General features: G+C 50.2%; 1 protein-coding gene across 1 annotated transcript; it reads right to left on the bottom strand.

Annotated features, from left to right (window-relative positions):
- Nucleotides 1-3310: 3310 nt before the first annotated feature.
- On the bottom strand, nt 3311-17556 carry lysmd1 (LysM, putative peptidoglycan-binding, domain containing 1). The gene is made up of 3 exons (XM_073061285.1): nt 17335-17556; nt 6831-7090; nt 3311-4218 (listed from the first exon to the last, which is right to left on the bottom strand). Exons 1-3 carry the CDS (start codon nt 17530-17532, stop codon nt 4080-4082), a joined length of 597 nt encoding a protein of 198 aa, XP_072917386.1. The 5' UTR covers nt 17533-17556; the 3' UTR covers nt 3311-4079.
- Nucleotides 17557-17945: the final 389 nt, after the last annotated feature.

Here is a 17945-nt window from a genome sequence, read left to right on the forward strand (position 1 = left end):
GATGGTTCTGCAGGATGACGGTGTGGGTGGGGAACAGGACACAGTGAAGGGGTGGTTCTGCAGGATGATGGTGTGGGTGGGGAGAAGGACACGTGAAGGGGAGGTTCTGCAGGATGACGGTGTGGGTGGGGAGAAGGACACATGAAGGGGTGGTTCTGCAGGATGATGGTGTGGGTGGGGAGAAGGACACAGTGAAGGAGTGGTTCTGCAGAATGACAGTGTGGGTGGGGAGAAGGACACATGAAGGGGTGGTTCTGCAGGATGATGGTGTGGGTGGGGAGAAGGACACAGTGAAGGAGTGGTTCTGCAGAATGACAGTGTGGGTGGGGAGAAGGACACATGAAGGGATGGTTCTGCAGGATGACGGTGTGGGTGGGGAGAAGGACACAGTGAAGGGGTGGTTCTGCAGGATGACGGTGTGGGTGGGGAGAAGGACACATGAAGGGGCGGTTCTGCAGGATGACGGTGTGGGTGGGGAGAAGGACACATGAAGGGGTGGTTCTGCAGGATGATGGTGTGGGTGGGGAGAAGGACACATGAAGGGGTGGTTCTGCAGGATGATGGTGTGGGTGGGGAGGACACAGTGAAGGGGCGGTTCTGCAGGATGATGGTGTGGGTGGGGAACAGGACACAGTGAAGGGGTGGTTCTGCAGAATGATGGTGTGGGTGGGGAGAAGGACACAGTGAAGGAGTGGTTCTGCAGGATGATGGTGTGGGTGGGGAGAAGGACACATGAAGGGGTGGTTCTGCAGAATGATGGTGTGGGTGGGGAGAAGGACACATGAAGGGGTGGTTCTGCAGGATGATGGTGTGGGTGGGGAACAGGACACAGTGAAGGGGTGGTTCTGCAGGATGATGGTGTGGGTGGGGAGAAGGACACAGTGAAGGGGTGGTTCTGCAGGATGATGGTGTGGGTGGGGAACAGGACACAGTGAAGGGGTGGTTCTGCAGGATGATGGTGTGGGTGGGGAGAAGGACACATGAAGGGGTGGTTCTGCAGGATGATGGTGTGGGTGGGGAGAAGGACACAGTGAAGGAGTGGTTCTGCAGGATGATGGTGTGGGTGGGGAGAAGGACACATGAAGGGGCGGTTCTGCAGGATGATGGTGTGGGTGGGGAGAAGGACACAGTGAAGGGGTGGTTCTGCAGGATGATGGTGTGGGTGGGGAGAAGGACAGTGAAGGGGTGGTTCTGCAGGATGACGGTGTGGGTGGGGAACAGGACACAGTGAAGGAGTGGTTCTGCAGGATGATGGTGTGGGTGGGGAGAAGGACACAGTGAAGGGGCGGTTCTGCAGGATGACGGTGTGGGTGGGGAGAAGGACACATGAAGGGGTGGTTCTGCAGGATGACGGTGTGGGTGGGGAGAAGGACACGTGAAGGGGCGGTTCTGCAGGATGACGGTGTGGGTGGGGAGAAGGACACATGAAGGGGTGGTTCTGCAGGATGACGGTGTGGGTGGGGAGAAGGACACGTGAAGGGGCGGTTCTGCAGGATGACGGTGTGGGTGGGGAGAAGGACACATGAAGGGGTGGTTCTGCAGGATGATGGTGTGGGTGGGGAGAAGGACACAGTGAAGGAGTGGTTCTGCAGGATGATGGTGTGGGTGGGGAACAGGACACAGTGAAGGAGTGGTTCTGCAGAATGACAGTGTGGGTGGGGAGAAGGACACATGAAGGGATGGTTCTGCAGGATGACGGTGTGGGTGGGGAGAAGGACACAGTGAAGGGGTGGTTCTGCAGGATGACGGTGTGGGTGGGGAGAAGGACACGTGAAGGGGCGGTTCTGCAGGATGATGGTGTGGGTGGGGAACAGGACACAGTGAAGGAGTGGTTCTGCAGAATGACAGTGTGGGTGGGGAGAAGGACACATGAAGGGATGGTTCTGCAGGATGACGGTGTGGGTGGGGAGAAGGACACAGTGAAGGGGTGGTTCTGCAGGATGACGGTGTGGGTGGGGAGAAGGACACGTGAAGGGGTGGTTCTGCAGGATGACGGTGTGGGTGGGGAGAAGGACACAGTGAAGGGGTGGTTCTGCAGGATGACGGTGTGGGTGGGGAGAAGGACACAGTGAAGGAGTGGTTCTGCAGGATGATGGTGTGGGTGGGGAGAAGGACACATGAAGGGGTGGTTCTGCAGGATGATGGTGTGGGTGGGGAGAAGGACACATGAAGGGGTGGTTCTGCAGGATGACGGTGTGGGTGGGGAGAAGGACACATGAAGGGGTGGTTCTGCAGGATGACGGTGTGGGTGGGGAGAAGGACACATGAAGGGGTGGTTCTGCAGAATGATGGTGTGGGTGGGGAGAAGGACACATGAAGGGGTGGTTCTGCAGGATGACGGTGTGGGTGGGGAGAAGGACACATGAAGGGGTGGTTCTGCAGGATGATGGTGTGGGTGGGGAGAAGGACACATGAAGGGGTGGTTCTGCAGGATGACGGTGTGGGTGGGGAGAAGGACACATGAAGGGGTGGTTCTGCAGGATGACGGTGTGGGTGGGGAGAAGGACACATGAAGGGGTGGTTCTGCAGAATGATGGTGTGGGTGGGGAGAAGGACACATGAAGGGGTGGTTCTGCAGGATGACGGTGTGGGTGGGGAGAAGGACACATGAAGGGGTGGTTCTGCAGGATGACGGTGTGGGTGGGGAGAAGGACACATGAAGGGGTGGTTCTGCAGGATGACGGTGTGGGTGGGGAGAAGGACACAGTGAAGGAGTGGTTCTGCAGGATGATGGTGTGGGTGGGGAGAAGGACACATGAAGGGGTGGTTCTGCAGGATGACGGTGTGGGTGGGGAGAAGGACACATGAAGGGGTGGTTCTGCAGGATGACGGTGTGGGTGGGGAGAAGGACACATGAAGGGGTGGTTCTGCAGGATGACGGTGTGGGTGGGGAGAAGGACACATGAAGGGGTGGTTCTGCAGAATGATGGTGTGGGTGGGGAGAAGGACACATGAAGGGGTGGTTCTGCAGGATGACGGTGTGGGTGGGGAGAAGGACACATGAAGGGGTGGTTCTGCAGGATGACGGTGTGGGTGGGGAGAAGGACACATGAAGGGGTGGTTCTGCAGGATGACGGTGTGGGTGGGGAACAGGACACAGTGAAGGGGTGGTTCTGCAGAATGATGGTGTGGGTGGGGAGAAGGACACATGAAGGGGTGGTTCTGCAGGATGACGGTGTGGGTGGGGAGAAGGACACATGAAGGGGTGGTTCTGCAGAATGATGGTGTGGGTGGGGAGAAGGACACATGAAGGGGTGGTTCTGCAGGATGACGGTGTGGGTGGGGAGAAGGACACATGAAGGGGTGGTTCTGCAGGATGACGGTGTGGGTGGGGAGAAGGACACATGAAGGGGTGGTTCTGCAGGATGACGGTGTGGGTGGGGAACAGGACACAGTGAAGGGGTGGTTCTGCAGAATGATGGTGTGGGTGGGGAGAAGGACACATGAAGGGGCGGTTCTGCAGGATGATGGTGTGGGTGGGGAGAAGGACACATGAAGGGGTGGTTCTGCAGGATGACGGTGTGGGTGGGGAACAGGACACAGTGAAGGAGCGGTTCTGCAGGATAACATTTGGCTGGTACAGCACTGCAGGCAGGATGGGTGGTGTGGGGGGGGGGGGGGGGTGGAGGAATAATGCATAGTGAAGATACAAACACAGCCTCTCCCAGGAAACAGCGTTTCTACACAGAGACATGATGGGAGACACACACAGGGCCAAGGAGGGGGAGAAGAGAGACACACACATACTGGGGCACAGAGGGAGGGAGAGAGACACATGTGAAGGAGGAAGGTGGGTTGTGGGGAGAGACAGACACACAGGAGGAGGGAGAGGCGCGCGCACGCACGCACACACACACACACACAGCACAGAGAAAGAGACACACCTCCATCCTAGACTTCCCCCGTGAGCCCGGCTCACTCAGGACCTTCCTCCTTCTCCGGAGCCACCTCTGGACCCGGGAATCTCTGGATTGCCCAGACGGGATTCTCCCACCGTCCCGGCCGTGACTCAGGCTGTCACCTGCACGGTGGGGCAGGTGTGGGAGCGTTTCAGCGTTGGGAAGGGTGGCTACCCAGGGTCAAAGGTGAAAGATTTCATCCTCTGTGTCCTGCAGGCTGGTCACCCGGGTTGTTTTGGTGAGGCGGGCGGGTCCGAGAAGAGCTCGCTGGGACGTGGGCACCGGCCTGCACAGAACGGAGGGGGAGCTCCCGTCAAACCTGGGTGGAGAGGGAGAATGAAACAGTGTTAGCAACATTCTCGAGGGGGGGTGCGGCGAGGGTATAAGGAGTCTAACCAAGAAAACCAGCGTTAAATCCAGCTGTAGACCCACTTCTCTCACCTCCAAGAGTCAGCCGAGAGGGGGAGGAGGTACAAGAGTGAAGCCTCCATCACCAGCACTCTGTTAACCAGTACCTCGACACTAACTCCACCCGTGCTCGGCTCCCCCTCCTATTCCCTGCTTTTAGATGCCTGGGCTCTGAGCCCTGAAATTCCAGTGCCCACTACCACCGAGTGTCCGGTCCCCTATCTCAGTACCTTGCAAGGTGTCCCAGGACTAAAGGGAGAAATGCAGTGACTAGACAGGTGCTGTATGACTGAAGTTCATTGTTGGTCCTTGCAATCAGAATGGGAGTGTTCCGCCAACAAATTCCTGCCTTCCCAACAAACCAGTTGTCTTGGCAGCTGCGTGAAAGGATCGGGATTAGTCACGGATTCATTGAATCCATACTTGTTTAATGAGAGAGCAATGTAAAAGTCATGGGTTTGGGTAACAGGATACAGAGAGGATTGTGCTGTCAATGGGGCTTTGTATCAGGCACAATGGGACGGTGTGGAGGTAGTTTCACTCTGTGTCTGACCCCGGGAGTGTGTGATGGGACGGTGTAGAGGGAGATTCACTCTGTGCCTGACCCCGGGAGTGTGTGATGGGACGGTGTGGAGGGAGCTTCACTCTGTGTCTGACCCCGGGAGTGTGTGATGGGACAGTGTAGAGGGAGTTTCACTCTGTGTCTGACCCCGGGAGTGTGTGATGGGACGGTGTGGAGGGAGCTTCACTCTGTGTCTGACCCCGAGAGTGTGTGATGGGACAGTGTAGAGGGAGTTTCACTCTGTGTCTGACCCCGGGAGTGTGTGATGGGACGATGTGGAGGGAGCTTCACTCTGTGTCTGACCCCGGGAGTGTGTGATGGGACGGTGTGGAGGGAGCTTCACTCTGTGTCTGACCCCGGGAGTGTGAGATGGGACGATGTGGAGGGAGCTTCACTCTGTGTCTGACCCCGGGAGTGTGTGATGGGGCAGTGTGGAGGGAGCTTCACTCTGTGTCTGACCCCTGGAGTGTGTGATGGGACGGTGTAGAGGGAGTTTCACTCTGTGTCTGACCCCGGGAGTGTGTGATGGGACGGTGTAGATGGAGTTTCACTCTGTGTCTGACCCCGGGAGTGTGTGATGGGACAGTGTGGAGGGAGCTTCACTCTGTGTCTGACCCCGGGAGTGTGCGATGGGACAGTGTAGAGGGAGCTTCACTCTGTGTCTGACCCCGGGAGTGTGTGATGGGACGGTGTGGAGGGAGTTTCACTCTGTGTCTGACCCCGGGAGTGTGTGATGGGACACTGTGGAGGGAGTTTCACTCTGTGTCTGACCCCGGGAGTATGTGATGGGAGGGTGTAGAGGGAGTTTCACTCTGTGTCTGACCCCGGGAGTGTGTGATGGGACAGTGTGGAGGGAGTTTCACTCTGAGTCTGACACCGGGAGTGTGTGATGGGACAGTGTGGAGGGAGATTCACTCTGTGTCTGACCCCAGGAGTGTGTGATGGGACAGTGTGGAGGGAGATTCACTCTGTGTCTGACCCCAGGAGTGTGTGATGGGACGCTGTGGAGGGAGTTTCACTCTGTGTCTGACCCCGGGAGTGTGTGATGGGAGGGTGTAGAGGGAGTTTCACTCTGTGTCTGACCCCGGGAGTGTGTGATGGGACGGTGTGGAAGGAGTTTCACTCTGTGTCTGACCCCGGGAGTGTGTGATGGGACGGTGCGGAGGGAGTTTCACTCTGTGTCTGACCCCGGGAGTGTGTGATGGGACGGTGTAGAGGGAGTTTCACTCTGTGTCTGACCCCGGGAGTGTGTGATGGGACAGTGTGGAGGGAGTTTCACTCTGTGTCTGACCCCGGGAGTGTGTGATGAGGGAGGGTGTGATGGGACGGTGTGATGAGGGAGTGTGTGATGAGGGAGTATGTGATGGGACAGTGTGGAGGGAGATTCACTCTGTGTCTGACCCCGGGAGTGTGTGATGAGACGGTGAGGACGGAGTTTCACTCTGTGTCTGACCCCGGGAGTGTGTGATGGGACGGTGTAGATGGAGTTTCACTCTGTGTCTGACCCCGGGAGTGTGTGATGGGACGGTGTGGAGGGAGTTTCACTCTGGTGTCTGACCCCGGGAGTGTGTGATGGGACGGTGTGGAGGGAGTTTCACTCTGTGTCTGACCCCGGGAGTGTGTGATGGGACGGTGTGGAGGGAGTTTCACTCTGTGTCTGACCCCGGGAGTGTGTGATGGGACGGTGTGGAGGGTGTTTCACTCTGTGTCTGACCCCGGGAGTGTGTGATGGGACGGTGTGGAGGGAGATTCACTCTGTGTCTGACCCCGGGAGTGTGTGATGGGACAGTGTAGAGGGAGATTCACTCTGTGTCTGACAGCGGGAGTGTGGGATGGGACGGTGTAGAGGGAGCTTGCCTGTCTGTTCTGCAGTAGAAATGTGTGAATTTCCCAGTCCCACGGATGGGGGTACTTGTGGAGTCTGACCCACGGTGCTCTTTTCCCTCCCTGCACCGACCTACCTGTCTCCGTCGTCCCTCAGTTTTTTCAGCGCGGCTGCTTTGGACTGCTTGATCTGGGCATCGATCCTCCTGAGGAACTCTGAGGCGGACATCTCCGGAGTCGGGCTGTCTTCCGGTTGCCCTGCAGGGCTGCCCTCCTGCGGGCTCTCCGCCCATGTCCCGTTGTTTTTCTGCTTGCCAGCCATGGGAATCATCAAGACCTCTTTGAGGAAGATGGAGTCACTGGTATAGAGGCGATTTGCTCTCTTTATCTGTTCTGTCTACAATCAGAGAGGAGAAAGAGACAACAGAAATAAGAACAGAACAGGGAGCAAGACCAGTTGGCCCCGTACCATAGTGTGGCACGGTAGCAAAGCTGTGAGCATAATGCTTTACAGTAGCAGCTATAAGATCAGGGTTGAATTTCAGCAGCCGACCTTAAGGGGTTAGTATGTTGTACATTCAGCACTCATTTAAATTCCTGGGCATTAACATCTCCAACAACCTGTCCTGGGACCAGCAGGTCTGCTCTGTCACAAAGAAGGTACAACACGGCCTCTAATTTTTCAGAAGTTTGCATAAACTCGGCACGTCACCTAAAACTTTGACAAACTTTGCAAATGCACAGTGGAGAGTATCCGGAGAGGCTGCATCTCAGCCTGGCATGCCCAGGGATGGAAAAGCCTACAGAAATTGGTGGATACAGCCCAGTCCATCGCAAGCAAAGCCCTCCCCACATCTACAGTACCGTGCAAAAGTCTCAGACACAGGGTGAGTTTGCAAATCTGGCTGGAGCAAAGGGTGCCGAGTATAGTGAAGGTGGAGTGTCACAGGAGGGGCATGGGAGAGGTGGCAGAGAAGGGGTGCCAGGTGCAGGGATTGGCACAGGTGTAGAAACACCCAGCCCTGAGACACCAGGCAAGGTTGTTTGATTCCAAACAATTGGTTTATGATCATTCCAGAGTGTCTCTCTGGTGCTGCCTGCTCCCTTCCCTCTTTTCCCAAACATGATTCCCCTCTCCCTGACCCCTTCCCACTCTCAGTTCACAAAAGGCCCCTATCAGAATCAGGATTATCATCACTCACGTCATGAAGTTTGTTTTCTTCGCAGCAGCAGTACGCACCCTAGTTACTTATATGTGCCCGAGACTTTTGCACAGCTTTGTACAGTGAACACTGCCACAAGAAAGCAGAATCTATCACCAGGGACATTCACCCATACTCTCTTCTCACTACTGCCATTGGACATAAAGTCCCACACCACCAGGTCCAGGAACAGTCATTACCCTAAATCATGTGTTCCCAACCTTTGTTAGGCCATGGACCCGTACCATTAACCGAGGAGTCCGTGGACCCATAGGTAGAACGCTGAGAAGCAGGACCTAGCAGGAAGTAATTTCTGGATTGCCACCTGTACCACATGCAGTGAGGGTATGATTGGCTGGGGGGTGGGGGCAGGACTTCAGGCGCCTGGATCATTGGGATCTCGTCTGGGCGAGGTACGACCTGTTCAAAAGAGATTGGTTGCACCTGAACCCGTGGGTAGGCTTGTTAGAGCCGTTGGGGAGGGTTTACACTAATTTGGAAGAGGGTGGGAACTAGAGTGAAGGTTAGGACAGATGGTAAAAAACAAAGTTAGCACGGAAGGGCAGGCAGCTGACAGGACGTAATTGCAGCCAGCAGGGTGAGTACCAGTCCATTAGGGATGAGGAATCAAAAAGGGCAACAAATACAGTATTGAAGTGTTGTATCTCCATGCACGGAGTATAAGAAATAAGGTGAATTATCTTGTGGCACTATTACAGGTTGTTGGGTATGACGTTGTGGCCTTCACTGAATCATGGCTGTCATTGGGAGCTGAATGTCCAAGGTTACACACTGTATCGGAGGGATGGGAAGGTAGGCAGAGGGGGTGGCGTAGCTCTGCCAGTAAAGGATGGCATCAAACTATGTGACATAGGTTCGGAAGATGTTGAATCCTTGTGGGTTGAGTTGAGAAACTGCATCCTGATGGAAAAGGACACTGATGGCAGTTATATACAGGCCTCCCGACTGGGGTCTGGACCACAGATTACAACAGGAAATAGAATAGTCATGGGAGATTTCAACATGGAGGTCAATTGGGAAAACTAGGTTGGAAATAGACCCCAAGAGAGTGAGTTTGTTGAATGCCGAAGAGATGGATTTTTAGAGCAGTTAGAGCAGTTTGTTGCTGAGCCTACTAGAGGATCAGCTAAACTGGATCGGGTGTTTTGAAATGAACCGGAACCGATTAGGGAGCTTAAGCTAAAAGAACCCTTAGGAACCAGTGATCACAATATGATTGAGTTCAACTTGAAATTTGACAGGGAGAAAGTAAAGTCTGATGTAGCAGTATTTCAGTGGAGTAAGGGTAATTACAGTAGTGTGAGAGAGGTGTTGGCCAAAGTAAATTGGAAGGAGATGCTGGCAGGGATGACAGCAGAGCAGCAATGGTGTGAGTTTCTGAGAAAAATGAGGAAGGTGCAGGACATGAGTATTTCAAAAACAAAGAAATACTCAAATGGCAAAATAGTACAACCGTGGCTGACAAGGGAAGTCAAAGCTAATGTCAAAGTAAAGGGCAGACAACAAAGCAAAAGTTAGCAGGAAAATAGAGGATAGGGAAGCTTTTATAAACCTACAGAGGGAAAATAAAAGAATCATTAGGATGGAAAAGATGAAATTTGAAAACGTTAGCAAACAATATCAAGGTGGACAGAAAAAGTTTTTTTAAGTATATAAAAAATAAAAGAGATGAGGGTGAATATAGGACCGCTAGAAAATGGGGCCAGAGAAATAATACCGGGGGCTAATAAACTAAATGAGTATTTTGCATTCGTCTTCACTGATGGAAAACACTAGCAGTGTCCCAGGTGTTGATGGGTGTGAGGGAAGAGAAGGGAGTGCAGTTACGATTACAAGGGAGAAGGTGCTCAAAAAAATGAACTGCACCCAAGGGTTCTGAAAGAGGTAGCGGTAGAGATTGTGGAGACATTAGTACTGATCTTTCAAAGATCATTGGATTCTGGCATGGTGTCAGAGGACTGGAAAATTGCAAATGTCACTCCACTCTTTAAGAAAGGAGGAAGGCAGCAGAAAGGAAATTATAGACCAGTTACCCTGACCTCAGTGGTTGGGAAGATGTTGGAGTTAATTGTTAAGGATGAGGTGATGGAGTACTTGGTGAGAAATCTTGCCTGATGAACCTGTTGGGATTCTTTGAGGAGATTACAAGTAGGATGGATAAAGGGGATGCAGTGGATGTTGTATATTTGGATTTTCAGAAGACCTTTGACAAGGTGCCACACACAAGGCTGCTTATCAAGTTAAGAGCCCATGGTATTACAGGAAAATCACTGGAATGGTTACAGCATTGGCTGACTGGTAGGAGGCAGCGAGTGGGAGTAAAAGGATCCTTTTCTGGTTGGCTGCCAGTGACTAGCGGTGTTCCACGGGGACTGCTTTTTATGCTGTTTATCAATGATTTAGAGGATGGAATAGATGGTTTTGGTGCCAAGTTTGCAGATGACACAAAGATTGGTGGAGGGGCAGGTAGTGTTGAGGAAACAGGAAGGCTTCAGAAGGATTTAGACAGATCAGGAGAATGGGCAAGAGAGCGGCAAATGAAATACAGTGTTGGAAATTGCATGGTCATGTACTTTGGTAGTGAAAATAAATGTGCAGACTATCTTCTAAGCAGGGAGAAAATCCAAACATTTGAGAAGCGAAGGGACTTGGGAGTCACTGTGCAGAACATCCTAAAGGCTAACCTCCAGGTTGAGTCGGTGGTGAGGAAGGCAAATGCCATGTTAGCATTCATTTCCATAGGTCGAGAATACAAGAGCAGGGATGTGATGCTGATAAGACACGGGTGAGGCTTCACCTTGAGTATCATGAACAGTTTTGGGCTCCTCATCTAAAAAAACGTGTGCTGGCATTGGAGATGGTCCAGAGGAGGTTCACAAGGTCGATTCGGAGAAAGAAAGGGTTATCATAAGAGAAACGTTTGATAGCTCTGGGTCTGTACTTGCTGGAATTTAGAAGGATGAGGGGGGAGATCTCATTGAAACCTTTTGAATGTTGAAAGGCCTAGACAAAATAGACACGGAAAGGATGTTTCCCATGTTGGGAAGGGGGTCTAGGACAAGAGGACACAGCCTTAGAATGGAGGGGTGTCCATTTTAAACAGAGATGCAGAGGAATTCCTTTAGCCAGAGGGTGGTGGCTCTGTGGAATTTATTACCACAGGCAGCTGTGGAGGCCAGCTTGTTCGGTGTATTTAAAGCAAAGATTGATAAGTTCTTGATTGGTCTTGGCATCAAAGGTTACGGAGAGAAGGTCGGGGAGTGGGACTGAGGAGGGGAAAAGAGGATCAGTCATGAATGAATGGCAGAGCAGACTCGATGGGCCAAATGGCCTTGCTCTGCTCCCATGTCTTATGGCCTTATGGACGACAGGCTGGAAATTTCACTTCTTTTGCTCATTGGTCGTTTGTCTGTCTTTGTTTTTCACAATATTCTATTGTATTCTTTATCCTCTAAATGTCTGGAAGACAGCAAATCTCAGGGTACTATATGCTAACATAAGCCCTGTAACCTCCTGGGTTTCCTCTGGGCGCTCCGGTTAGTGAGCTGTGGGCATGCCACACTGACACCAGAAGCTGGGTGATGCTTGCAGGCTGCCTCCCCCCTCCCCAGCACATCCTCAGAATATGTTGGTCTACGACACACTTCACGGTATGTTTTGGTGTACACGTGACAAGTAGACCTCTTCTTTAGTATACGTACACAACGCTGGAAGAACTCAGCAGATCAGGCAGCATCCGTGAGAAAAGAGTAGCCAAACGTTTCAGGCCGAGACCCTTCATCAGGAATGGGGATGGGGAATGGAAATTTTGTGTTTTGAGCTCTTCTTTACCTTTTCAAGACTACCCCGCCCAAGCGTTTGACACACTAACCTTGTGCTGTTTGTTGGAATGCTCTACTCACAGTCAAGCTTATCTGTCAAATGGTCCTTCCTGCCCTCCTTGTTCCGGTGATCAATACTGAGTCTGTTCACATTTAAGTTTGATTATTGATCTTTGTACAAGTGACTGTTCTGCTGCTTGTAGATTGCTTGTTGCTGTTTGCACTATTGTCCTGCAGATCTATTGTGTTGTCCTGTGTTTTATGCTTGCCGCCGAGCCACAATCATTCCTGGTATGTTTCACTTACTGGCAATAAAGAGATTCTGACTGAGGTGGCATGGTAGTCTAGCGGTGAGTACAACGCTTTACAGTACAGGCGACCCAGGTTCAATTCCTGCAGCTGTCTGTAAGGAGTCTATACGTTCTCCCATTGACTGTGCGGGTGTTCCAGATTCCTCCCACCATCAAAGACCTACGGCTTGCTAGGGTTAATTGGTCATTGGAAATTGTCCTCTTTGATTAGGCTCGGGTTAAATCAGGAGTTTTGGGGGTGGCGTGGCTTGAAGGGTCTGTTCCTCACTGTATCTCAATAAATAAATTAATTCTGATTTACTTGTATGCGATGAAAAACTTACTTGCAGCAGCATCACAACAGAAACAAAAAGTTATAACGGGAAGGACTGAACACAAAAAATACATCTATTGTGGTGCAAATCACAGACAAGAGGTTCAGCAGCCGCTGGAAATCCTGAGCAACAAGCACAGAAAATGCTGGAGGAACTCAACAGGTCAGGAGGACCTGGTGAAGAGTCTCAGCCCGAAACATGGGCTCTCCGTTCCCTCTGTAGATGCTGCTTGCCCTGCAGAGTTCCTCCAGCCCTCTGTGTACGGTTCCCACTGTTGTGCATGGAGGAATGAACACAGTATTTACAAGAAAGAACACAGAACAAAAGAAATGGTGCTTGGGGTTGTGCCGGTCGGTTCAGGAACCGAATGGTTGAAGGGAAGTTGCTGTTCCTGACCCTGGTGATGTGGGACTTCAGGCTTCTGTACCTCCTGCCCGATGGGAGCTGGGAGCAGATGGCCTGGCCCGGATGGTGGGGATCTTTCATGATGGACGTTGCCTACTTGAGATATAGCCGATAGTGAGGAGGGCTGTGCCCGTGGCTCTCAATCCTTGGTGCTTGAGTTTCCGTACCAGACCACGTTGCAAGCAGCCAGGGTTATTGTCGTATGTACCGAGGCCCGGTGAAAAACTTAGTTGTGCGTGCTATTCAGACAAACCATTCCATCACATCAGAGCACTGAAGTCATACGAGAGAAAACAATAACAGAATGCAGGATAGAGCGTCACAGTTACAGAGAGAGTGCAGTGCAGGCAGTAAGGTGCAAGGGGAAAAACAAGGTAGGTGACGAGATCGAGTTAGTGCAACCCACCCCACAATCAGTGGTGTCCACAGGTGTTACCACCTCAAAAAGGCAATATCCATCACAGTGCACTACAATCCACTGGGTTTTGTTGTAAGGACTGTGTAAATTGTGTTTAAATTGCTTTTCTCTTGTAAATATCCACGTACCTGACATGGTGTGCCTGTGATGCAGTGCCCCGATGCTTGTGACAATACTAAATCATTGTGATACAGGTTTATGAGGAGGTGTAGATAGAGCTCTTTTATCAGGGGAGTCTGGAACTAGACAAGAGGAGCCAGTTTTTCCATCCAGAGGGAAGTCAGTATGGGAAGGAAGCTGCCAGAGGAGGTACAATTTGTTTAAAAGGTGTTTGGAGGGATATCAAAGTTCAAACTAAACTTATTAGCAAAGTATTGTTTATGTTACCATATAAAACCTAGAGATTCATGTTGTAGGCATTTACAAGAAAAAGACAGAGTCCAGAATTTTAAGAAAAACTCCATAAACAAATACCGACAGACAAGCAATGTGCAAAAGAAGACAAACTGTGCAAATGAAAAAAAAATCGCACTGAGAACAAAGAGTCCTTGAAAGTGAGTCTGTAGTTTTGAGGATTCAGTTCTGGAAGTTCTCAGGAGCCCTGATGGTTGTTATTGTTCCTGAACCTGCTGTTGTGGGATCTAACCCTACCTGATTAAAATTAGTTTGGTCACACATACATCCAAACATATCGTAGAATGTATCATCCCAGGACTTGCTGGGGGGTCAGCCCCCAAGTGTTGCCGAGCTGTCAGCTCATTGACCCTCAAGTCTTTGGAAGGCTGGAGGAAACCTCCACCATCACAGACAACAGGAACTGATACTGTAAACACTTTTTAGCCCAATGTTCCCCTAAAGCACCTTCATACTTGCCAAAGCCCTTATTAGGCACAATATACTTTCCGGTGCCCCCACAGTGTAAAATCACGTCTATCATACACTAACATGAGAAAAATGATTCTGCTTTATATTTTTATTTGTCTCTAAACCCAGCTTACACAGGACCTGTGGACTGTGCGGCAGCTTCGATATCAATATGGTCCTTGAGCTTGATGGTTTTTAGCAAGAGTCGAAATATCTGGTTCAAGTTGTGACAGCAAAGCCTCAAGTCCCCACTGTAACAATGTCCAAAGCAGTCTCTATTTTTTGTGAGGATGTGGTTCACTGCACTGAAGCCTCCCTCAACAAGGAAGAGGATGGAAACGCAACGAAGAGCAGTTTGGCTCTTCTCCAAAGCCCAGGAAACTCCATGTGACAGTCTAGCCACACGCCACAAAAGACAACATTTTTGAAAAGCATTTTTGCTGCTTCATCGTTCTGAATTTCAATAATTTCTTCTTGCAATCTCTCTTCCAGTTAATCTACCTTGGAAAGAAATGGGTTAATTACCCAGCCTGAAATTTCCAGATCATTCAATTCCTTGAATTGATTCTGAAAATCCTTTTTCAGTTATTGCAGGTGTCTGTGAAAGGGAGTTGCATACTTTCCATGCAGGGAAAATGTGAGAACATTCTTCTCCCAATGCTTTGCTGATATATTTCCAATTCTTTGGACAAAAGTAAACACTGCACTTCTTGCTTGGATTAAATTGAAATTCTCACCCTGCAGTTTTATATTTAGAATGTTCATTTTGTCAGACAGATCGGCTAGGTTTGACACATCTCCACGTAGAAGTTGAATCTTGTTTCCCAAGCTCTTGTCAAAATTCAACCACAGTGTCAAAAAGATCAAAGAAACGTTTTAAGCAGCCGCCTCTTGACAGCCAACACACTACAGTCTAAAGAAGCAAGTGTTCAAACTCTTCACCATTATCTTGGCGTAAATGACGAAATATTCTGCGACTTGAAGGATGTGCTTTTATTTTGTTGATAGCAGACATTACAAGAGTCGTGCTTGGAAAAAAAAAGTCGCTGGCTGAGGTTTTTGGCTGTGAGATGCTGGCGATGAATTACCCAATGGATTGCAAACAGACCACAAACACCACTAAACCAGCGAGGCAGCCTGTCATATATGGTGCTCCATCTGTTGCACAAGAAGTCATGTCCCTAACCGGAATACTTTTATCCTCAATATACATTTTGAGCTCGTCGCATATTGATTCATCAACGATATTTGTTTTTAACTTTTTATAATAGAGAAACTCTTCATAAACTTTTCCATTTTTGATAAACCATACATACGTCATTAGCAATGCCTCGCTGTCTTGCACAGTTTTTTGTAGCTCTGTGCATAGTTGATACTAAATGTCTTAACTCATTTCATCAATACGAGCTACAGTGTTATTACTTAGAGGAATTGATTTTGAAATACTGGTATCCATTTTGAGAACAGTGGTGAGCACTTCTGATACAGCAGGCATTGTTAATCTTTCACCAATTGTATGAGATTTTCCACACTTTGCTATCATTTTGGAAATGTTATAAGAAGCAATGAGACCACTCAAGGTGATTTTTAGCCATCTTGTCAAATGACTCGAGTGTGCAACACTTTTCAAAAGCTTCTTTCATCTTCTGTAACTGAGTAATACCATAAGTAGCCTTTTCAGGGTGTCTTATGGAAGTGTTCCTGCAACCTTGATGGTCTCAAGCTTCATTAGACGACAGTATTAGTGTTACAAATAAGATACACAGGGCATCGTTGATCTGATGGGAGCAGAATAAAGTCATACAAAACATTGCAATGATGCACTTTCTGTTTCTTAGCAGGATTAGAACTCACTGCCCTCAGACTCACAGAAGTCACGCATTACACATTTATCCATCATTTACGGGGCTAAATTAAAATAAAAGAATGAAATAAATGAAAAAAATAAAATAAAAGCAACTGGGAATGCCTATCGGATATTGACGATGGCAGCCAGTTGGCACAGTCAGTCAGGTCTCATGCCTTGTTAGGGTGCCACTTTCTGGCCAGCCAAGAATTTCGAACACACTCTATTTCTCCTAACACCCCCTCAGGACATGTAACACCCCCACTGGGAATCTGTAAAGCATTCCTCTAGTCCCTACACTACGGTGTCAAAAACCTCAAAGCAACTGTCAACAGCCTCAAGGACAATTTCTACCCCACTGTTATTGACTATTGACAAGGCCCCTGATACGAGTCTTGACCTCATCGTTATGATCTTTCACCTTATTGCTTATTTGCTCTGCACTTTCTCTGTGGCTGTAACACTTTATTCTGAATTCTGTTATTGATTTAACTTGTTCTACCTCAATGCATTGTGCAATGATCTGTATTAACAAATGTTTACATAAATTTATTATCAAAATACGTTTATGTCACCATAAGCAACCCTGAGATTCATTTTCCTGGGGCATACTCAATAAATCAGTGACAGAATAATAACCATAATAGAATCAATGAAAAACCCGACCAACTTGAATGTTCAATCAGTGTGCAAAAGACAACAAACTGCAAATACAAAAATAAGGAAATGATAATAAATAAACAAGCAATAAGTATTGAGAACATGAGATGAAGAGTCCTTGAAAGTGACTCCATAGGCTGCAGGAACAATTTCAGTGATGGGGCAAGTGAAATTATCCCTTTTGGTTCAGGAGCCTGATGACTGAGGGGTAATAACTGTTTCTGAACCTGGTGAGGCTGAAGCTCTTGCACCTTCTTCCTGATCAGCAGTGAGAGGAGAGCATGTCCTGGGTGGTGGGGGTCCCTGATGATGGATGCTGCTTTCCTGCCCCATTGTTGAGGGCGATTGAAAAGGTCCCTGGTGCCAAATGAAGTCCTGACCCTCACCATACACTTCGTTACGACCTTGCACCTTGTGGCATTTCACCCCTTACTAATAACAATTTGCCTGATTACTCTTTCTCTGAAGAGGATAACCTCACCTTGTCACCTTCTTGCCGACTGAGAGTCACCGAGCCCACTCCACTGACCCAGAGTCCCTGCGATGACCCCAGTGCGCGCCCCTCTGCTCGCCCAGCGTAGCTGCGTGACCCCAGTGATTGCCTCCTCGTCCAGTGTCTCTGCATTGACCCCAGTGATTGCCTCCTCGTCCAGTGTCACTGCATTGACCCCAGTGCTGCTCTGTTATCCAGTTCACTGCACAGAACCCACGACACACACCCCCTGACCCCGTGTCGCGGCATTAATCCCAGTGTCTCTGTTCCAATGCCCCGTACTCACGGTCACTCCATATCGCAGCGCCAGCCCCTGTAGGGTATCGCCAGGCTGCAGCCGGTGCTCCAGGTGCGGGCCGCAGGCGGGCGAGCCGGGGCGCCGGGCAGTGCTGCCGTACGAGCGGGTACGGCCAGCCACTGAAGCCCGCAGCGCCCCGCACTCGTTCGCCGCGGAAGAGCCGCCGCCCCCACCGCCAGTCGCCATCAACTGCTGCTCTGGACCAGAGGGGGCGGGCGCCCCGAGGCACGCTGGGGGTTGTAGTTAGAGATGCTCCGACACCACATCCGTTTCCGGCCCCTGCCGCACGCTACGAGACTACAACTCCCGGCAGCTATCGGGGCTCCCGAAGCGTCAAGGGAGGGCGCCATTTTGAAAAGCGACGTTCATGATTTAAAATGATGTTCTGTTCTTTAACTGTTCGGTTTTTGCTGGTATGGATTCAGAATTAATTCCTTCTCGCTGTTCTGTTTCGCTGTCGTTTTTTCCTCGATGATTACCGAGGAACTGGCTACCGCGATGGCTATTGGGCAATGTAGTTCCGACTGCACCCGGGGCATATAGGACATTGCATCTTGGATATTGTAGTCCGATTTCCACTACCCCGCCCACTGCCGCAA

This window comes from Hemitrygon akajei, chromosome 11, assembly GCF_048418815.1.
Source record: "Hemitrygon akajei chromosome 11, sHemAka1.3, whole genome shotgun sequence".
Lineage (NCBI taxonomy): Eukaryota > Metazoa > Chordata > Chondrichthyes > Myliobatiformes > Dasyatidae > Hemitrygon > Hemitrygon akajei.